Source organism: Rattus norvegicus, chromosome 12, assembly GCF_021556685.1.
Source record: "Rattus norvegicus strain SHRSP/BbbUtx chromosome 12, alternate assembly SHRSP_T2T, whole genome shotgun sequence".
Taxonomy (NCBI): Eukaryota; Metazoa; Chordata; class Mammalia; order Rodentia; family Muridae; genus Rattus; species Rattus norvegicus.
In genome coordinates this window covers 8,904,915-8,927,701 of record NC_141545.1, presented here as the reverse complement: position 1 = coordinate 8,927,701, position 22,787 = coordinate 8,904,915, and the positions used below count along the sequence as shown (strand labels likewise).

At 41.4% G+C, this 22,787-nt stretch overlaps 2 protein-coding genes across 6 annotated transcripts in view; one reads left to right on the top strand and one right to left on the bottom strand.

Moving 5' to 3' along the window:
- Window positions 1-22,787, top strand: part of Cd209cl2 (CD209c molecule like 2) — a 169,325-nt gene that overhangs the window by 4,315 nt on the left and 142,223 nt on the right. For 2 of the 5 annotated variants that reach the window (XM_087579498.1, XM_087579501.1), the window contains exon 2: window positions 2,302-2,427. The exons of the other annotated variants lie outside the window; for them this stretch is intronic. The gene's annotated coding sequence lies outside the window, so the exon portion shown is untranslated. The remainder of the gene's footprint in view (window positions 1-2,301; window positions 2,428-22,787) is intronic. 5 annotated transcript variants of the gene reach the window in all.
- Cd209l1 (CD209 molecule like 1) lies at window positions 13,789-21,390 on the bottom strand. The gene is made up of 6 exons (XM_087579514.1): window positions 21,293-21,390; window positions 20,228-20,317; window positions 18,459-18,542; window positions 17,051-17,202; window positions 15,986-16,095; window positions 13,789-14,746 (listed from the first exon to the last, which is right to left on the bottom strand). The coding sequence occupies exons 1-6, from the start codon at window positions 21,336-21,338 to the stop codon at window positions 14,605-14,607; spliced, it is 624 nt and encodes a 207-aa protein (XP_087435640.1). The 5' UTR covers window positions 21,339-21,390; the 3' UTR covers window positions 13,789-14,604.

The following is a 22,787-nucleotide window of genomic DNA, read 5'->3' as shown; positions in this document are numbered from 1 at the left end:
ACAATGTGGCAGAACATTCCCCTAATGATTAAAGATTTCAGGGGACCAATCACTGGGTGGTGAGGAATAGGCAGGACTTCCAGGTCAGAGAGAGGAAGAGGGAAGGCAGGGAAAGAGAGACTTGGCTTTTGGATGGGAGAGGAGAGGAGAGAAGATGGAATCTATAGGAGAGGAAGAGGAGCCAGAACCACATGGTCCTGGGAGCCATAAGAATTTCTTAGATTATTTCTTAGATGATTAAATAATAAGTAGGGTGCATTTGCCCCATCTAGGTGTGCAGCTTGTGTTTATATCAACTAAATTTTGAGTTTATTAATGGGCATTTTGTGGGTTGAGAATTTAATAATATAAATCTGATAAATTATAAGCCTCTAGAGTTTTGATTTTACTGGGTTATGGGGATTTGTGACAGCTATCCACAGGGGGAGGATGGCTGGGAATGTGAGGAGAATCCAAAGCAAGAGAACCACGAGATGGGCGGTTGCTGCGTGGGGCCAGCCATGAAAGCAGTGAGATTGCTAGGGCCAGAGAGTAGCCAGCATTAGAACAGGTTGGCCCATTTGCCAAGCTGAGAAAGGCTGGTCTGTGCACTGGTGCCAGCAGTAGCACAATACCACAAAAGCCACACATTTCTCTCCCAGTACCGGGCTCACAAGTACACATGTGGCTACTTATGTGGGCACTGAAGATTTGAACCTGGGTCCTCATGGTTATTTTTAAGTGCTCTTACCTTCTGAGCATTAGTTACAGTCTCTGTAACTTTAAAATATTAAGGGCTCAACTTAAAAGTTGGCATTTTTTTGGCCAAGTGGTGGTGTTTGTATATAAATTTCAGAATACGGGTAGCTGAGGCAGAAGGATCAGATAACAGAGTAAAAGTGTTCAGAAATACCCCTCTCACTTTTTGTGGTATTGTCTGTTTTTGGCTGAAGTTGATGGTGTGGTTATGTCATTGTGCTTTGTCTTTCTGTTATTTAGTATTGTTTTAGGAAGAAATGTTTGAGAGACAAGAAGCAAAGAGATTAAATAGACATCATCACCTTCACCATCATGAGACTCTGGAGGTGTGTGTGTGTGTGTGTGTGTGTGTGTGTGTGTGTGTGTGTGTATAGTAAATGCATATATATAGCTATGATCGTATATGTCCACGTGTGTGCACATATGCACATGGAGGCCAGAGGTTGACACAGAGTATTCTCCTCTATCACCATCTGTTAGTTTTCAGGCCATTTCACTAGGCTCCTCTCAGGGACCTAGTAAGGCTTGTGCCATCACCAGCCATAGCCGCCAGGTATGCCAGGTATGGCATGTAAAAGGACTGAAGGACTGCCCACTACCCTAGCCCTCATTTTCTGTTCCTGGAGCACCCCCTCCTTCTCTGTATCTCCTCCTCGTCTCTGCCTTCATTGCCTTCATTGTTCCGCCTTCATCGGTCTGCCTGTCTACATGTCCACTCTTCTGCCTTTACCCTTCCCCAGCTCCTCACTTATCTTTCTTCCCCTAGTAAACCCCCTTTATACCAGATCTGCTGCATGGCATACATACTTTGGTATGGGACCATCAGGTACACGCTTGTTTCATTATAGTTCATAACACTGAATAGTTTTTTTTTTTTTTTTTTTTTTTTGGGACAGGGTCTCTCAACAAACCTAGAATTCACTGTTACAGCTGGGCTGTCTGACTACCAAGCCCCAGGTCCTCCCAAGCCCAGTGATTACAGGTGCTGTTGCATTCAGCTTTTTATATAGGTGCCGGGGATCAGAATTCAGGTGCTTGTGTTACACAGCAAACGCTTTACTAAGTGAACCAATTCTCCAACATTATACAAGATCTTTGCAGAACACCCCATACCTGAACCCTGTCTCCCAAACAGAGAAAGTCTTATGGAAACTGAGTTAAATGAAAAAATCTTTTTCTAGGAGTAAAAGAGGGGTAGTGTTATGGTTAGGTTATATAGGAACCAAAACAAAGGGATAAAAAGAAGATAATTTATTTATTTATTTATTTATTTGGTTCTTTTTTTCGGAGCTGGGGACCGAACCCAGGGCCTTGCGCTTCCTAGGTCAGCGCTCTACCACTGAGCTAAATCCCCAGCCCCAAGAAGATAATTTATTAAGTGACGTTTAAAGTAGTAATGATAGCCCAGTCATGCTAGAGATGCTGAGAACCCCATAGTAACTAGGTCTACAAGGTGGGGTGGCTTAGTAATACCAATCTGGTACTGAAAGCCTGACAAGTTTCTGGAAAGCCACTGGTCTCTTTCCAATGATGAAAGCTGACAAATACTTACTCTGTTTTCAGTGAAAGAACCACTACCAGCAGCAAAACCAGGCAAATCAGCACTGCAAGAGGGAAGCCCTAAGGAGCAACAGGCCATTGAGGCTTCCTTCTGACACACACCCTTTTTATCTCAGCTGCTGGAAAAAGGTGGGTCTTCTCACAAGGCAATCAGGATTGCTCTTCAGATGAGACTTCCTACCCCTGCCTCCACAGTACCAACCACATGTGGTACCATCTATAATAGATAGGAAGACTACATGCTACTGAAGGTCTTTGTCAAGGTCCATGTTTCTTTTCTCTTCTGGAGTTGCCAAAGTAACTGCTGATTTTCCCTCCTAAGGCAACTCCTATAATTCCCTGGAGAACTCAGCATTTTTGCAAAGTTCTTCCTTAAAGCACAAAATTTGCAAGTCCCTGATCTCTCTCTTTCCTCTTATCTGAAGACACCAGATGTTTGGAGCTCCTAACTGCTAGACAGAGATGACTGATTAGATCGTCTTGGGACTGGTCCTTATCAAGTCCTTTTCCTGTAATAGTTCACACTAGCAGTTAGGATGTCAGTTATCCAAAGTGGTTTTCTTTAAAATCTACAGTTCTGGGCAAAGAGGAGAGAGAAAGAGAGTAAACAAACTTACAAAGGTCAATTTCAATGTAGAGTGATCTAAAACAGAGGCTGGGAAGAGAACTGAATAAGTAGACTGCCTGCTGTGCAAGCATGAGGACCCAGGTTCAGATCCCAGCATTGGATGAAAGAAAGCTGTCTTAACTTTGTCATTACAGTGCTGAGGTATAACTGGATCAGTGAGGTGCAGGTTCATAAAAATTTAGGCTCAATAACATATCTGTCTCGAAGGTGGAGAACAGTTGAAGAAGATGCCTGACAATGACTTTTGCTCTCTCCACATACATGCATGTGCATGAACATATCCACACGAATACATATATGTCACACACACACAGACATAGAGAGACAGAGGAAGGCAGAGGCAGAGACAGAGAGAGATAAAGAGAGAATAATCTAAACCAGTCTGGCATAGAAGAGGGATGTGTCGCCATTATCTGAGTCCTAGTTTCATTTAATTGGTGTACTAAAACCATGACCAAAGACAACTTAGAGGAAGAAAGGGTTAATTTTATTTTTGCTTGCAGGCTGCAGCCCATAATTGAGGGAAGTCAGGGAAATTTCATGAAGCATTCAGGAAACTCATCTACTGCGACCAATTACAGCAGGAGACATAGCAGTTAGGGAATGTTCGCTGGCTAGGTCTCTGACTCAATCTCACAGAATCACACACACGCACCCGTGCACCCATGCACACACCCACATACACACACACACACACACACACACGCACGCACAAATGCACACACACATGCACGCACACTAGAGTATAAGAAAACAACTACTGATCCCTAATATTATAGGAACAATAATATTTAGCCTCTTAGAAACTGGAGCAGGGAGTTGGGTATTTACAAGGTTCAAACAATAGAAACAGTGATTTTCTGTAACTCCACAAAATCTCAGATTAGAGTCTACTGTGAAAACACTACTTAGTATCTGCTGGTGGCTGGGGGGTTATCAAAGTGCAGCTGGCTTCATATATCCACACGCTGTGGGGACAGGCACAGTTATCTGTCTGTACGCCTTTATGAAGTGATTCTGTTATTTATTTCCTAGAAGACACTGGTGTAATGGGTCTCTTCACTCCTGGGTGATACAGAAACCCCCGAACAGTTTGGAACATTCTCTCTTTTTCAGTTTCTCTCTTTTTTAAAAGATTCATTCATTTATTTTATTTATATGAGTGCACTATAGCTGTCTTCAGACACACCAGAAGAGGGCATCAGATCCCATAACTGATAGTTGTGAGCCACCATGTGGTTGCTGGGAACTGAACTCAGGACCTCTGGAAGAGCAGTTACTGCTCTTAACCACTAAGCCATCTCTCTAGCCCTTTATTTTCTTTTTAAGAAGTCAAACGAACTTATAAATAATAGCTATTAGATTATCCTCGTGGCCATGTGGACATCTCCCCTGTCTCTCCCTGTACCTGATCCCACTCTCCCTCCCATTTTCTACCCAGGTCCCTCCCTCTGTCTGCCTCCTACAGCTATGTTATTCCCCCTTCTGAGTGAGATTCAAGCACCCTCATTGGGCCTTCCTTCTTTTTTTTTTTAATTTTTATTAGATATATTTCTTTACTTACAGTTCAAATGTTATTCCCCTTCCTGGTTTCCTGCCATAAGCCCCCATTCCCTCCCCTACCCCTCCCCAATACAGGTATCCCCCTTATACATCCCCCTTACTGCTCCCCCATATTTCCCTGCACTGGGGGTCCAACCTTGGCAGGACCAAGGGCTTTCCCTTCCACTGGTGCCCAACAAGGCTATTCTCTGCTATATATGCAGTTGGAGCCCTGGATCAGTCTTTCCGTAATGGTTTAGTCCCTGGAAGCTCTGGTTGGTTGGCATTGTTGTTTTTATGGGGTTGCAAGCTCCTTCAACTCTTTCAATCCTTCCTCTAATTCCCCCCAAGGGGGTCCTGTTCTCAGTTCAGTGGTGTGTTGCTAACATTGACCTCTGTATTGGACATGCTCTGGATGTGTCTCTCAGGAGAGATCTACATCCGGTCCCTTTCAGAATGCATTTTCTAGCTTCATCAATCTTATCTAGCTTCGGTGGCTGTATGTATATGTATATATGATCCACATGTGGGTCAGGCTCTGAATGGCCATTCCTTGAGTCGCTGCTTTAAACTTTGCTTCCATATCCCCTCCTATGAATATTTTCCCCCTTTTAAGAAGGAGTGGGAGCATCCAAACTTTGGTCATCCTTCTTCTTGAGCTTCCTGTGGTCTGTGGATTGTATCTTGGGTAATTCAAGCTTTTTGGCTAATATCCGCTTATCAATGAGTGCATACCAAGTGTGTTTTTCTGTTATTGAGTTATCTCACTTAGGATGATGTTTTCTAGTTCATTCCATTTGTTTACGAATTTCATGAAGTCATTGTTTTTGATAGCTGAATAGTACTCCGATGTGTAGATGTATCACAATTTTTGAATCCATTCCTCTGTTGAAGGGCATCTGGGTTCTTTCCAGCTTCTGACTTTTATAAATTAGGCTGCTATGAACATAGTGGAGCACGTGTCTTTGTTATATGTTGGAGTATCTTTTGGGTAGATGCCCAAGAGAGGTATAGCTGGGTCCTCAGGTAGTTCAATGTCCAATTTTCTGAGGAACCTCCAGACTGATTTCCAGAATGGTTGTACCAGTCTGCAATCCCACCAACAATGGAGGAGTGTTCCTCTTTCTCCACATCCTCGCCAGCATCTGCTGTCACCTGAGTTTTTTATCTTAGCCATTCTGAGTGGTGTGAGGTGGAATCTCAGGGTTGTTTTGATTTGCATTTCCCTGATGACTAAGGATGTTGAACATTTCTTTAGGTGCTTTTTGGCCATTTAATATTCCTCAGTTGAGAATGTTTTGTCTAGCTCTGTACCCCATTTTTTAAATGGGCCTTCCTTCTTGTTTAGCTTCTTTGAATCTGTGGAGAGCAGCATGAGTATCTTGTATTTTATGGCTCACTTATAAGTGAGTTACATACCCTGCATGTCCCTTTGGATCTGGGTTGCTTCACTCAGGATGATATTCCCAAGTTGCATCCATATGTCTGCGAAATCCATGATGTCTTTGATTTTAACAGCTGATTAGTATTCCCTTGTGTGGACGTACCACGTTTCTTTATCCATTCTTCAGTCAAAGGACATCTAGGTTGTTTACAGTTTCTAGCTATTGCTAGTAAAGTTGCTATGAACATAGTTGAACAAGTGTCCCTGTTGTTTAGTGGGGCATCTTTTGGGTACCATGCCCAGGAATGGTATAACTGCGTTTTGAGGTAGAACTAGTCCCAGTTTTCTGAGAAACTGAAAAGTTGATTTCCACAGTTTGTTCTCCTGTGGAACACGAGGGGGTTCCCACCTGAGCCACGGAGGGGTGTTCCCTTGCTCCACATCCAGCATGTGCTGTCATTTGAGTTTTGATCTTAGCCACTCTGATGTGTCAGATGGAATCACAGTCTTGATTGTCATTTACCTGATGACTAAGGACTTTGAACGTTTACTTAAGTGTTTCTTAGTCATTCGAGATTCCTCTGCTGAGAATTATCTGTTTAGCTCTGTGTCCCATTTTTAAATTGGGCTATTTGGCTCATTGGTGTCTAACTTCTTGAGTTATTTATAAATTTTGGATATTAGGTCTCTGTTAGATGAATGATTAGTAAAAGTCTTCTCCCAATCTATAGGCCACCATTTTGTTTTAATGACAGTGTCTTTTGAATTACAGAAGCATTTCAGTTTCCTGAGGTCCCATTTATCAATCGTTGATCTTGGGTATTCTAGATTTTGAACTAATATCCACTTATCAGTGAGTGCATATTGATAAGTGTATGTTATTTTGTGATTCTGTTACCTCACTCAGGATGATCCATCCATTTGGCTATGAATTTCATGAACTCATTGCTTTTATTTTTTTTTTATTTTTTTTTTTTTTGTTCTTTTTTTTGGAGCTGGGGACCGAACCCAGGGCCTTGCGCTTCCTAGGCAAGCGCTCTACCACTGAGCTAAATCCCCAACCCCAAACTCATTGCTTTTAATAGCTGAGTAGTACTCCAGTGTACCACATTTTCTATATCCATTCCTCCACTGAAGGACATATGGGTTTTTTCCAGCTTCTGGCTATTATAAATAAGGCTGCTATGAACATAGTGGAGCACGTGTCCTTCTTATATGTTGTATATATGCCCAGAAGTGTTATAGTTGGGTCTTCAGGTAGTTCAATGTCCAATTTTCTGAGGAACCTCCAGACTGATTTCCAGAGTAGTTGTACCAGTCTGCAATCCCACCAACAATGGAGGAGTGTTCCTCTTTCTCCACATCCTCGCCAGCATTTGCTGTCATCTGAGTTTTTGATCTTAGCCATTCTCACTGGTGTGAGGTGGAATCTCAGGGTTGCTTTGATTTGCATTTACCTGATGACGGAGGATGTGGAACATTTCTTTAGGTATTTCTCAGCTCTTCGATATTTCTCAGTTGAGAATTCTTTGTTTAGCTGTGTACCCATTTTTTAATAGGGTTATTTGGCACTTTGAAGTCTAACTTCTTGAGTTCTTTGTGTATAGTGGATATTAGCCCTCTATCAGATATAGGATTGTTAGAGATCTTTTCCTAACCTGTTGGTTGCTGTTTTGTCCTATTGACAGTGTCCTTTGCCTTACAGAAGCTTTGCAGCTTTATAAGGTCCCATTTGTTGATTCTTGATCTTAGAGCATAAGCCATTGGTGTTTTGTTCAGGAAATTTTCTCCAGTTCAAGATGCTTCCCCACTTTTTCTTCTATTAGTTTGAGTGCATCTGGTTTGATGTGGAGGTCCTGATCCACTTGTACTTAAGCTTTGTACAGGGTGATAAGAGTGGGTCAATTTTCATTCTTCTACATGCTGACCTCCAGTTGAACCAGCATCGTTTGTTGAAAATGCTATTTTTCCCCCTGAATGGTTTTAGCTCCTTTGTCAAATATCAAGTGACCATAGGTGTGTGGGTTCATTTCTTGGTCTTCAATTCTATTCCACTGATCTAAATACTTGTCTCTGTACTGATACCATACATTTTTTTAAATCACTATTGCTTGAGGTCAGGGATGGTGATTCTTCCAGAAGTTCTTTTATTGTTGAGGATAGTTTTTGCTATCCTGGGTTTTTTGTTATTCCAAATGAATTTGCAAATTGCTCTTTCTAAGTCTATGAAGAATTGAGTTGGAATTTTGTTGAGGATTGCATTGAATCTGTAGATTGCTTTAAGCAAAATGCCCATTTTTACTATATTAATTCTGCCGGTTGGTGAGCACCAGAGGTCTTTCCATCTTCTGAGATCTTCAATTTTTTTCTTCAGAGATTTGAAGTTCTTATCATACAGATCTTTAACTTGCTTGGTTAAAGTCACACCAATGTATTTTATATTATTTGGGACTATTATGAAGGGTGTCATTTCCCTAATTTCTTTCTCATCCTGTTTATCTTTTGAGTAGAGGAAGACTACTGATTTGTTTGAGTTAATTTTTTACCCAGGCACTTTGCTGAAGTTGTTTATCGGGCTTAGTAGTTCTCTGGTGGAACTTTGGGGGCCACTTAATTATACTATCATGTCTCTGCAAGAAATTTTCTAGTTCCATTTACTTGCAAAATTCATGATGTCCTTATTTTTAATAGCTAAATAGTATTCAATTGTGTAAATGAACCACATTTTCTGTATTTTGTTGTTGTTGTTGTTGATGGATATCTGGATTGTTTCCAGTTTCTGGCTATTACAAATAAAGCTAATATGAGCATAGAGAACAGCTATCCTTGTGGTATAGTGGGGCATCTTTTGAGGGGTGGTATAGCTGGAGGAAAAAAATCCATCTCGAATACCCAGAAAATATTTTTAGTTGTAGTAGTATTTCTTTTACTGACAAAAACTTGTGTTTCAGGCAAGGATATTAAAAATTGAACATTGTAGCATAGGACTGCTTTGTCTGGCCTCAATGGGAGGGGATGCACTTGGTCTTGTGGAGGCTTGATGCCCAGAGAAGGAGGATGCTAAAGAGGTGAGGTGGAAGTAGGTGGGTGGAGGAGTACTCTCTTAGAGATGAACGGGACAGAGGGTGGGGTTGGGGGTTTCATGGAGGGGGGACTTCGAAGGGGTACAACATTTGAAATGTAAATAAATTAAAAAATGAATTAAAAAAAACAAGAAATGACAATGTTCAAGTTTGCAAAAAGCTTATGGATCACCATAACTAAAGTGGCCCAAAATTTAAGGCTGTTTTTTTAAGACACCATGCTAAGCACTTCACATACATTGTCTCACATAATCATCCCAGAATCTCCTGAGGCAGGTGGTGTCTATTATTTCTATAATATAGACCAAGAAACAGACTGGTTGAGCCACTCACCCAAATGTACATGATTGTGGAACTTGATCTGTTGGCTTACAAGGGATTTCCATCTCAGTTTCTCCTCTCTGTTTACTCAGGACTAGGTCTGAATATAGGTTAGTGATTACTAGCAGCTGGGGAAAGTAAAAGAAGGGGGCATTGAAAGCAAAGAACCAAGGAAAAGACAGGGAGATTAACTTTAATGGTCTACCCATCATGAGTGACTATGAAAGAGGAGATCTTTTTTTTTTTTATCTTTATTAACTTGAGTATTTCTTATTTACATTTCTTTTTTTTTACCTAGATACAGTCAATATTTTAAGATGAAAGAAATTAAAAACAAACCAACAGCAAAATAAAGTGCAGAAACAGGAGTATGAATCTCTGGCCTCCTCTGGCTTACATTTCCTGTTAGAAGGTCCAGAGATATTCATTCTGAAACAAATTAAATAGGCATATCACTCCTAGGATGTTAGGACATTTCTACAAAGTATTAAACATTCAAAATCAATATTACTACCATTTATTAATATTTATTATTACTATTTTAAATTATGTTTATATGTGTCTGTCTGTGGGCATGTACATGTGTGCGGTGTTTGTGGAGGCATCAGATTCTCCTGGAGATGGAATTATAGGGAGTGGTGAGCTGCCGGATGTGGGTGCTGTGACCCAAACTCTGCAAGAACAGTGTGTGCTTTTAACTGCTGAGCCAACTCTGCACTCCCAATCCTACTATTCTTTTTGGAAGCACAGCTTCTAATGCTTATTTTTCTTTTTTTTTAAAGACCTTACATATTTAATACAGTGTGTTACCCCTGTACAAATGGAAAAAACTTAAGTTCAACATTTCTAGACCAATATGGCTGTTAATTTCTGTACAGTGCCAACTCAACACAGTAAACGGGGATACTTTTTTCGAAAGTTGACAGCACAGGTAAAGTTTCAAAAAATTCAAATTATTTATCTGTATATATATATTTATATTTATATAAAAAGACCAATAATAGCAGTGTGTTATGCATCAACAGCAGCAACAGCTTTTCCAGGTTCTGCAGTCACCTGAACAAAACTGTAGAGACATCCAGCACACTCCATTAAAAAAAAAAAAAGTAAAAAAACAAAACCCGAGAAAACAGCACAGTTCTGTTACTCTTGTGGTACCTGGCACCATTTTTTTTTAAAATTAGCTTCTCAATCATCATCTGGAAAGAAAACATTCTGAGCAACATCATTAAAAACAGCTCTGATAAAGCACGGTCACTACTACATGTCATAAAGCAGGTACAAGCTATTTTACATCCACAGAGGTATGGTACAGTACTGTCCTACATCTATAATACTAGAGGATACAATTTAAAAGGCATTATTTGAGACTTGATTCTACTTTTCCAGCAGAGGGCCCAAAGGATGGTGTGACACAGCTTTGTAAAGAAACATACTCTAGACAGGATTTCCTTTCACTAGTGGCACACTTCTAAGGATTCATTCTCTCCATGAATGTCAGCTAAAACCGTTATTAAAAAAATGAAATATCCCTAGAACAAAACCGTATAACCACCGGATTCACATGAAGATGACCTAGTGGAGACAAGCTGGACCTCACCTTACCAACAAGCTATCAAATCTGTTATGTTTAAACAGTGAGACCTCCAAGGAAGGAGATGCCAAGTAGTGCTTCAAAGCTTCGGACCACAATCAAACACAGCATCCTTTTCAACAGAAGCAGAAGCTCATCTGAATATGCTCATGGATGCTGACATCAACATTTAATCATCTCCTCACTCATCCAGGAAGAGGGGGAGATCAGTTACTACTGTACTTTATTGTGTTCAACCAAATCACCATGTTACAAAAATAGCAAGCTGCCATAATAAAAAATAAGGCTCCTCTATCCAGCACCAGATAGCATCATTTTACGTTCAAGCCTAGAAATTGCACACTTGTATATAAACCAATCGAAGATGAGGATTGAGAGTTCATCTTGGTGGATTTTTCCTTTGATGAATATGAAGTGTCCTTCCTTATCTTTTTTGATGACTTTTAATTGAAAATTGATTTTATTTGATATTAGAATGGCTACTCCAGCTTGCTTCTTCTGACCATTTGCTTGGAAAGTTGTTTTCCAGCCTTTCACTCTGAGGTAGTGTCTGTCTTTGTCTCTGAGGTGTGTTTCCTGTAGGCAGCAGAATGCAGGGTCCTCATTGCGTATCCAGTTTGTTAATCTATGTCTTTTTATTGGGGAGTTGAGGCCATTGATGTTGAGAGATATTAAGGAATAGTGATTATTGCTTCCTGTTATATTCATATTTGGATGTGAGGTTATGTTTGTGTGCTTTCATTCTCTTTGTTTTGTTGCCAAGACGATTAGTTTCTTGCTTCTTCTAGGGTATAGCTTGCCTCCTTATGTTGGGCTTTACCATTTATTATCCTTTGTAGTGCTGGATTTGTAGAAAGATATTGTGTAAATTTGGTTTTGTCATGGAATATCTTGGTTTCTCCATCTATGTTAATTGAGAGTTTTGCAGGATACAGTAACCTGGGCTGGCATTTGTGTTCTCTTAGGGTCTGTATGACATCAGTCCAGGATCTTCTGGCCTTCATAGTTTCTGGCGAAAAGTCTGGTGTGATTCTGATAGGTCTGCCTTTATATGTTACTTGACCTTTTTCCCTTACTGCTTTTAATATTCTTTCTTTATTTTGTGCGTTTGGTGTTTTGACTATTATGTGACGGGAGGTGTTTCTTTTCTGGTCCAATCTATTTGGAGTTCTGTAGGCTTCTTGTATGCCTATGGGTATCTCTTTTTTTAGGTTAGGGAAGTTTTCTTCTATGATTTTGTTGAAGATATTTACTGTTCCTTTGAGCTGGGAGTCTTCACTCTCTTCTATACCTACTATCCTTAGGTTTGATCTTCTCATTGAGTCCTGGATTTCCTGTATGTTTTGGACCAGTAGCTTTTTCTGCTTTACATTATCTTTGACAGTTGAGTCAATGATTTCTATGGAATCTTCTGCTCCCGAGATTCTCTCTTCCATCTCTTGTATTCTGTTGGTGAAGCTTGTATCTACAGCTCCTTGTCTCTTCTTTTGGTTTTCTATATCCAGGGTTGTTTCCATGTGTTCTTTCTTGATTGCTTCTATTTCCATTTTTAATTCCTTCAACTGTTTGATTGTGTTTTCCTGGAATTCTTTCAGGGATTTTTGCGATTCCTCTCTGTAGGCTTCTACTTGTTTATTAATGTTTTCCTGTGTTTCTCTAAGGGAGTTCATCACGTCTTTCTTGAAGTCCTCCAGCATCATGATCAAATATGATTTTGAAACTAGATCTTGCTTTTCTGGTGTGTTTGGATATTCCGTGTTTGCTTTGGTGGGAGAATTGGGCTCCGATGATGCCATGTAGTCTTGGTTTCTGTTGCTTGGGTTCCTGCGCTTGCCTCTCGCCATCAGATTATCTCTAGTGTTACCTGTTTTCCTCTCTTTCAGTCAGTTATGGGGACAGAGTGTTCTGCTTTCGGGCGTGTAGTTTTTCCTCTCTACAGGTCTTCAGCTGTTCCTGTGGGCCTGTGTCTTGAGTTCACCAGGCAGCTTTCTTGCAGCAGAAAATTTGGTCTTACCTGTGGTCCTGAGGCTCAAGTTCGCTCTTGGGGTGCTGCCCACGGGCTCTCTGCAGCGGCAGCAACCAGGAAGACCTGTGCCGCCCCTTCCGGGAGCTTCAGTGCACCAGGGTTCCAGATGGTCTTTGGCTTTTTCCTCTGGCGTCCGAGATGTGTGTGCAGGGAGCAGTCTCTTCTGGTTTCCCAGGCTTGTCTGCCTCTCTGAAGGTTTAGCTCTCCCTCCCACGGGATTTGGGTGCAGAGAACTGTTTATCGGGTCTGTTTCTTTCAGGTTCCGGCGGTGTCTCAGGCAGGGGTCCTGCCGCTCCTGGGCCCTCCCCCACGGGAGCCCAGAGGCCTTATACAGTTTCCTCTTGGGCCAGGGATGTGGGCAGGGGTGAGCAGAGTTGGTGGTCTCTTCTGCTCTGCAGCCTCAGGAGTGCCCACCTGACCAGGTGGTTGGGTCTCTCTCTCACCGGGTCTGGGAGCAGAGAGCTGCTGCGGGCCGGGATCCGCGGGTGTGGGTGTTCCTACTTTCTTAATGTTTTCCCTAGTCTATTTCTAGACATTGTTTCTGTAAATCCTGTAAATAGCTGCTAGGTTTAACCTTATGAAAAGTATTTGTTTAAAGAAAACTATAACTGTATGATAAACTTCAATGGTCCAGTTAGGATAAAGAAGACATAAACTGTAGATAAAAATGGTTCAGTCAGGAGTTAGTATTACTGCTCATGCTCCCCTTGTACTTCCTTCCTTTCCCAATTAAGACATTGGCATACTTAAGTTCTTTGAGATGAAACATAGATGGAGGTGACCCTGCCTGTCTCAGGAATCTAAATGTTTGATCACACCTGGTTCTTTTGTAACACCTGTCAGTTCTTAAACATTGGTTTATACTGACATACTTTTCTGCTGCTCTGATGAAATAACCAGACAGAAACAACATAGGGTAGAAAGGATTTATTTTGGCTTATGGCTTTAAAGAGATAAGAGTTCATTGTGGTGCTCCCACCACATAACAGAGATAGGACAAGCATGGCAGCAGAAGCAGAAAGTTGGCTGGTCATATTTTCATCTACACACAGGAGGTCAGGTGTCAGAATGAGAAGTGCAAGTGAGGCAAGAGTATAAAACTTGAAACCCCACACCCAGTCATCTGTTTTCTCTTTCAAGGATCTGCCTAGTAAGGAGATGGTTTGTAACCTTCCTAGTGCTGTGACCCATTAATACAACTCAATGTTGTGATCATCCCAACCATAAAATTATTTCATGGCTACTTCATAACTGTATTTTTGCTGCTGTTAAGAATAGTGATGTAAATATCTGATATGCACAATATCTGGCATATCAGCACCAAAGGGTTTGCAACCCTCGGATTGAGAATTACTTGTGCTAAAGGTTTCATAGCTTCCTCAAACAGCCCTCACCTACTAGTATCAATTATACAACTATGCAAGTCTATGAAAGACATTCTCAGCCAAACCTACACAAGTGGTGAACAATCCAGACTTAATTCTGGAAGAAAGCTGAAAATAGGTGTGTGTGGGGGAATCACAATCTCTTTTAAAGAATCTGTAGATGCAGGGTGGGGAACAACAGTGGACCAAGCCTTCACAGACAAGGTGTGTGGAAAAGTACTTCAATCTATTATTGAGATCCCAATGCTCACAGAAAGGCAGAAGAAACTGAAATGAGTGTACTTAAAGTTCAATTAAAAGATAAATAGGTTGGACATACAAGGGCTATGGAGATGATCAGGTTTCACCTAGGGCAAGGAGATGCAGACTTCTTACAGATCCAGAACTTCTCAAAGGAACATGAGATATCATTCCATCCATAACTTGAAAATTCCACACAGTCTTCATCGTACAAATTGTTGGGCTCCCCTGCAGACCAATAGTTCCTGAAATTGAAAACCCCCAAAGAACATGAGTTCTGTACCAGCTCCATGATGCCAACCATTTCTAGCTTCTGGCACTAGGATCTGTTCTCATCTATCACATATACATGTGGAGCCACACCTCACTCAGAACCTAACAGCATGCCTTATACATCGGTGTGAGAAACTCATGTTTTATAATACAGAATTCAGGAAACTTCAATTGTGAAATTGAGGAAGGTTTTGCAGAATTAAGGGGAAGCCTGGAAAGAGGGGGGAAATCGTCTGCTACACTTATTTGATGCAAAACAGTATTTCTTTAAAATTTCTTACTATGTTTCTCTCACCCTCTTTATTCCTCATTGGCTAAGTTCTTCAGCATGGTACAGTCTTCCCAGGGTCTAGTGTAGCCTTCTTCCCAAATTTCCCATCCTATTGATTCAGGACGCAAAGCTTGAGATTCCATCCCTGACACATGGGCCCAGTCACATCTTCTCTGTAACTTTGTAACCGTAATATAATCTGAGAACCCAGAGACAAGCAGATGCCAGTTGGGAAAATCAGGGTCTCCCTGGATCTGTGACTCTTCAGTGATCTCTAAGCTTGCCTCATACTGAATATGGGACATTAGAGTATTTCAGACCCACTGACATGGCAATCCTGCCTGGTACACTATCTTACACACATCTTTCCATGGACATCAAAAAAACTCTGGCCTCCATACTTTCACATGATTTTTCCATATTATCCATGCTGTGGGGGAAATTCCTTGGTAGGTCCCACAGGATTGAGGACGTTTGAGTATGACAAGTTGTATTTTGAAGGCAACCATCCTTCCATCTTTCCGATTCTCTGTGGATACCCTGTGTTTAGATCACACACAGCCGCAAAACCCAATGCTCAGAGCAAGAGTCACAGTTTGTATTGGGTTAGTTCTGTTTGCAAAATCTGTCTTGATTGGGCTTGTGGGCTGTTCACTTTCCTTACCGGAGGTGGCAGGAAGGGTCATCAGATCCTTACCTGAGTTTCCAGCCACTCCTATTGAATAGGAACCATTCACACCTCTCTCTGAATGGAATTTCTGCAATATCTAGTATTCTGTAAACTATTCCTACAGATTGGGTGGTGGAACTGCCAAACCATATCAAAGCTCACGAGAATATACATCCCAATAAATGGATTCTCATGCCTAGGAGTTCAAGGAGTAGGTAAGAACCACCATTATTTCTGGGTCATGGAGACACCCACAACACACTGTATTACCTCCACTGCAGTGGTGAGCCATCTACCCACAGCCATTGGTCTTCCTCTTGTGAGTCTGACAGCCCTATCCAGGTATTGCCTTTCATCTTAGAAGTCCTCTGGAGGAAGCTCTGGAGGGAAAAGGGGAATTCATGCTGGACTTATGCTATCATTTTCTTGTTTTGTCCTCTTGGTATCTAGACATAGAGTTCTGCTTGCAGTCACACCCCAGCTTTCTACTGAAACAATGAATGCAAACTTGCATTTACATTGCATCACCCTCCCCCCCCACACTTTTCAAAGGCGCAGACATGAAAAGGTCAGACCAGACCCCTCACACAAGCCCTCTCTGAGCAGAGAATTTAGAAGCAGCCTGTGCTATGACTTGGAAGATCTTGATTTTTGGCATCACTCACTCCCCTTTGTCTCATATGCTTTGTTGAACTAAAATAATGAAATGTGAAGCTTTCTGCCAGCTTCCCAAACATACAAGAGTCTGGTGACTCCTGGGTTCTAGAAATTTCTCCAGGGATTTTTTAGAATAATAAACCTTGTGTGTGTGTGTGTGTGTGTGTGTGTGTGTGTGTGTGTGTGTGTGTAGGTCAGAGGACAACTAACTTATAAGAATTGGTTCTGTTTCTATCATGTGGGTCTCAGATCCCTGGGTTTGGTTGCAAGCACTTTTATCCTTCAAGTCATCCTATGGGCCTCAGATCAGGATTTTTTTTTTTTTATTAACTTGAGTATTTCTTATATACATTTCGAGTGTTATTCCCTTTCCCGGTTTCCGGGCAAACATCCCCCAGATCAGGATTTTTAACACTAATGGAAGTACTTGATAAACTCTCCCAGCAATCCAAACATGTCCCCTATTAAATATTAAATATTTAACACATATTAAATATTCCCTAATGCATACATCCATGTTCCGGCTTTGTATTTATCTGAGTGCAGTGTGGACAAGCTCCTCTATATTCCTGTCATGCTATCTCTCCTCTTCAAGTATAGTAATGAAAAACCTTATAAGATCAATTCTATCTAGCTAGAGTCATGCCCACAGAAGAGCAAAGCCCCGATTCAACATACCTGCTCCTCATAACTTTTTATGACCACTAGTTGGGCCCCCATGTCCTTGCAGGCAATGACAGATTCCTTCCATTTCTTTTGGAAAGTAGAGAAAAAGTAACAGTTTCCTTGAAAGAACGTCCAGTCCCAGGGGCAGGGGCGGCACAGGTGGTCTGTCGGGGGAGTGGGTCAGACAGATACACGAAGTTATCAATGTGCCTGTGTCTGTCCAGACTTTCAAGTCCTTGAGAGCTGATTCCATGCCTTGAAACTGCACATGTTGAAGCACATTTCTTTACATTTTGTTGTGTGTCATATTCATGTGTGTACATGACTGTTTGTGCACTGCTCTATGTGTGAAAATAGAGGCCAGAAGTGAATGTTTTAGATCTTCCCCATCACCCTATCAGTCTTTTTATGTCAAAAAGTTTTCTTTTTATGAAAGAAAAAAGGCCATCAAATTGAAGGAGTTGAGGCATGGCATGGGAGGGGTGACAGGGAAGGCAGGAAATTGTATAATAATATTTTAGCTAAAATTTTTAATTAAGATGTATGTTATTAATTTATTTTTGAGAAGTTGAGCCATACAAACGGTATCACTTTTCACTTATTTTCAAGTTTATACTTTAATTACACCATTTCTTCCTTCTTTTATCTCCTTTTAAACCCTTGCTTATGAGTGTTACTGCCAGCATATCTGTGTTCAGTCACTATCTTTTGAGCAAATACACTCTACTCCCTATTTTCAGATTCCTATCAGAACCATCTTGTCAAGTATGCCTGACAACTTCCTGCACTGTTGTTTTAGGGTACTGATCCCATTTAGTTACTGCCAGTCAGTATGGCCATGCCTGGTTTCTCCCTCCGTGTGTGTGTGTGTGTGTGTGTGTGTGTGTGTGTGTGTTTCCTTTTTCCTTACACTTGAAACTTGTTCTCTTACTGAACCAAGAATTTCCTGTTTTGACTAGACTAGCAAGTGAGCCCCAGGGGCTACCGAAGCCTCACCAGTGCTGTGTTTAGGCATGTGTGCCTATGCTCTGGTTCTCTATGGTGTGATGGGTCTAATGTGACTCAGGTCCTAATGCTTAAGCAATAAGTACTTTATTCACTGGGATATCTTCTCAGGGACAGCCACTCCCCTCTTAACTTCCTGATTCTGTTTCCTCCAAGATAATCCTTGGTCACAACTTCTAGATATAGATAATAGCAGGGACTTTATATGTCAGAGCAGATATTATGAGTCTTGCTTCACTGAATGTCTTCTGTGTGCATGCCCCAGTGTGTCCAATAAGTGCCATTTTAAATGTTAATCCATGTTCCCATTCAACAGATGTAGAAATTGAGGAACCGGAAGCCCAGTCTTTTCAGTCATCTCATCCCCTGTGGGAACCCTTCCATGCTCTTGGAGATGCATTTTCTGGTCACTTACCTAGTCCAGTCTTCAGCTGGTCCAGTTTCTGGTGCATGTGTTGCTTTTGCTGATCATGCTCTTGGGAACTAGGAACCTCAGAGCCTATGGCAAGAAAATGAAGATGAAAACATTAAATATAATAAATCTATGAAGAGTGATTGTCATTGGTTCAGGAAAGGAGCTGATACACAATTATCCTTCAGGGGTTAACTTTGTTAAAAGGGTTTCCAGAGTATGACCAGGACTCTAGTTTTGAGAAACTTTAGGAAGGAAAACACAATCATGATAAAAATAATAGAACAGGTTCTTAAAACAAGAGAGGCTTCCCTTTAACACCTGGAAAAGAGCTTCACATAAGAGTCAGTAAGATAGTTATCATGACAGGAGAGTGGGGTAAAGCCGCAGGATCCTAGAGAAGTTCTCCAAAGGAAATATCTGACTCTCTTATACTTTCAGAGTGGCATAGAAAGTTTCATATCGCATGATTTGTTCAACATAGCATGGGTGACAAAGAGTGTAGAGGAGCTGGGCACCATCCATGGGAGGCTGTTAAATTACACATGATGCCTCTTAACTCTCTGATCCAGAGAGAGAGAGAGAGAGAGAGAGAGAGAGAGAGAGAGAGAGAGAGAGAGAGAGAGATACAGAGAGAGACAGAGAGAGACAGGGACAGAGAGAGACAGAGACAAAGAGAGACAGAGACAGAGAGAGACAGAGACAGAGAGAGACAGAGAGAGACAGAGAGAGACAGAGAGACAGAGACAGAGACAGAGACAGACAGAGGGACAGACACACAGAGAGAGGCTAGATGATGTTACGTCTGATTTCTTCAGACTGCAGGATCTTCCCTTTAGGTGACCAGAAACTCTAAATCCTTATCACAGAAAACATTTGTTTTGTAGTTAAGTTGTGATTGACATAGAGAGTCACAACTTTTCAGTGCACACAGAATAAGATCCTGTGAAAAGCTCAACCACAGATGGGACATCGCTAATATAAGTACCCCCAGGAGCTGATATATCATCATGGGAGTGGAGGCAGAAAGACTGTAAGAGCCACAGACAATGGAGGACTGGTGTGAAACCATGTTTTCTTGACTCCACAAATCTGTGGTTTATATGGATTCATAGAGTTGTGATTGCAGCTCAAACCTGTCAAGCTAGACAGATTTCCAACACAGATGGAGAATGAGTGCAGGAAGCCCCAAGTCTAACTGAATAACAATTAGCAACAGAAGGCTGCTCTGTGAGGGAGGGAAGGACGGAGAGTCAGTGCTTTTCTGTCCCAGGAGACTCTGGTAGATGGTCTTACATCCATATACACAGAGATCCCTAAGTGTATTCAGTGGATTATAAAAATGAAGGAACGTGAGGTTTGAAGGGAAACCAGTTGTGGAGAACTGTGGAGGAACTGGAGAACAGGAAGGAGGTAATGAACTTGATCAAAACATTCTATTCCTGTGTGAAATTCTCAAACAATAAAATTTAAAAATAGAGCAGACCAGGATCTAACTAACATGTGTTGGGCTTCCAGAAACATCATGTTCAACTCCCAGACTCTTAGTTGAATCTATCTCATTTAATTATGAGGAATCCTGATGCCCAGAGAAGTATGACTACAAGGGTAAAGGGAGTCAGACCATGCCTCTGAAATGACTTCCTTCTTGTTACACAGGAGTCTGAGAGAACCCATGAAGACATGTAAGACCAGAGTCCCAGCTTCAGTATCACCTCTACCCACATGCTAGGAGACTAGAGCAGGAAGCTCTAGCAGTAAAGTTTCCTGACCTTTGACAAGGATAGCCGTGAGGAGAGCAGCCAAGAGCACAATGGAGATGAGCTGCAGCACAGTGATGAAATATTCATGGTCCTGACACCCTAAGGAAAGAGAATAGAGTGGTCCATCAGGCCAAGGTTCCTACCACCCTCTAAACCAGGGATAGCCTAGTGTCTACTTTCCCTTTCTGAACACAGAATTACAGATAGTCATCATTCTACCACTGCTTCAGTTGTCCTGTTCTTAGTACACTAGAGGAGCATCAGAAGTCTCTTTCCAGTTTTAACTATCCTAGGATCCTGCATTTAAATCCTTCAGTTTTTCAACCCTTTGGAACCCAATATTGAAGATCCTCAGTCCCTTCTACTCCGCGGTACAGAAGTGCAGTTCCCAGATGCCATGTCCATAGAAGCCAGACTTCAGATCCTAGCTCCACTTTGAGTCTCAGGCATTCTGTATCTGCCCCTGCCCCATAGGACTGAGGATTCCTCCCAGTATGAACCCTACTTAACTCATGCTTAACTTTCTAGATCCTACTTCCTCCAAACAGTAGGGCAGACTCACTTTTCACCTCTTTAAGACCCAGGATTCAAGTGTACACACTCCTCCTGTTTAGGGGCAATCCCTGGCCTTCCCATCTTCAGGAAACAAGTTTTTAGAGACTATCAGCTCTTCTTTCACAGGTCCCAGGATTCCAGGTTTTCAGAATCAATGCTCTTAAGACTCCAGACCCCAACCTTCACCTCTCCAGTTCCCAGGAGGCACATCCTCAAGCATTTATCTTCGTAAGACCCAGCTTTCCAACTTCACATCCTCCATTTCCCAGATATAAGAATCATGCCAGGACCAAAGGATGCAATACCATAGTTTCTCTGCCTCTGGGACAGAGAACTACCTCTTTTATTGTCTCTGTAGTACTTTCCAAACCTTTGTATACCTCTGAAACTCTTAAAGCCATGACCAGGTTGAAGTCTAACATTTCTTAGAAAGGCTACTCCAGTAAATGGTTAGAGCATCAAGCACAGCCTGTGCAGGCTTAGACCTGAGCTGTCCCTCTTGACTCATCTCAACCTCACCCAAGGAGTGCAGATGTTTCTTCCTCTCTCTGTTGAAGACTCTCATGGTCACCGCTGTCCACAAGTGTGCAGGACTCTGGTAACCACAGTTTTTCTTTGCCACAAACTTTTCTCACTCCTCGAATCTATTCTCAACCAGGAAGAGAAAAGAGAAATGTTGATTGTCAACCACATGAGCTACAGGAAGGAGAGTGAAGATTGACCATAGATAATATGGATTAGTTATAGGGCTTTCAGGGAGAGATGGGGAAGTTTAGAAGTCTTGAGCAGAGAGTATTGGTTCATTCTTATCTGAACAATCTCTTTGATGTCTTTAACAGAAAATATCTGAATTCAGCTAAAGTATTCCCAGAGTCTACCCAAAGGTCTCTATATTCCATGTTTATTGCTACAGTACCCATAATAGCTCAGAAATAGAAGCAGCTGAGGCATCTATTGACTAATGAATTGATAATGATGTTTTTGCACAATTCCTATACATGTAATTATTCCCATTGAATTTTATTTTTATGTTAATGTCTTTTGTGCAATTGTGGAAGCCTTGGAAAGTGGAGATAGTGCCTGCTTTGGGCAAGCTGGCAAGAAAGGATAGACATCTTGGTAAGTTCTGGGTTTGATTGAGAGACCCCAACTCAAGGAATAAATGGAAGAACAGTAGAGAATGATCCTTATTATCAACCTCAGGCCTCCATATTCACATGCACACATGCATACCTCTGCCTAGCACACACAAATATTGTACACATATACTCATACCCTCCTTTTCAAAACATGGGAAAATGAAAAAGAGAAAAAAAATTAACTTGGAAAATAAGACTCTTTTGTTGTGTCTCCTGGGCCTATAGGGAAGATCATTAAACACTTTTCCCAGTTCACCTAGAAATTCAATCTTAACAGTCCTAGGATTCCCTGCCCTGCTTTAGACTCTTCAGGTTGAATCATCAATGTTTACATTTGTTTAATGCTTGTAGTAAGAAATAACCTTGAGTTTAGAAACTGGCAAGCCCCATGTTGTCAGTCAAAGCAGCATGAGGAGTTCCTTTTATCATTTAGGGGTTCAACTAATGTAAAACTAGGTCCTTGGCTTTGATGCAGAGCTGAATTTCAGAACATGGCAATATGAAATTGAGTTGGGGTTTATTAAAAGTATAATGGTGATTGGAAAAGACGGCTCAATGGATAGAGCCTTGCTGTTAGGCCTGACTTGAGACAGATTCTTGGGACTCATGTGATGGAAAGGGAGAACCAACTCTCACATGTTATCTCTTGACCTTCACACATTCACTGTGGCATTTGCCCCGTGCCCCACTCTGTATAAATGAATGAGTGAGGGAATGAATGTAACAAAAATAGTAAACTAGAAATGTGCACAAGGAGAGAGCTCAGGCATGGCCAAGAGCTTCTTGAAGATTTTTTTAGCTAAGCCTTTTAATAGTGACTGTAGAACTTTGGAAACTTTGAAATTTCATTGCTTTTTATGGTTGTTGAGTTTCTT

Bases quoted from the DNA above. Each gene is read 5' to 3' on its own strand.
- Cd209l1 (XM_087579514.1), bottom strand. From the start codon at position 21,338: ATGAGAGTCTTCAACAGAGAGAGGAAGAAACATCTGCACTCCTTGG. The intron at 16,096-17,050 runs GTATGTTGAATC...TTTTCCCTCCAG, and splicing joins TAAAAAGTTATGAGGAGCAG to AGCTTCCTCCAGAGGACTTC. The intron at 14,747-15,985 runs GTAATACAGTGT...TTTCAATTTCAG, and splicing joins GGCTCACCACTGCAGTGGAG to GAACTATTGGTCTGCAGGGG.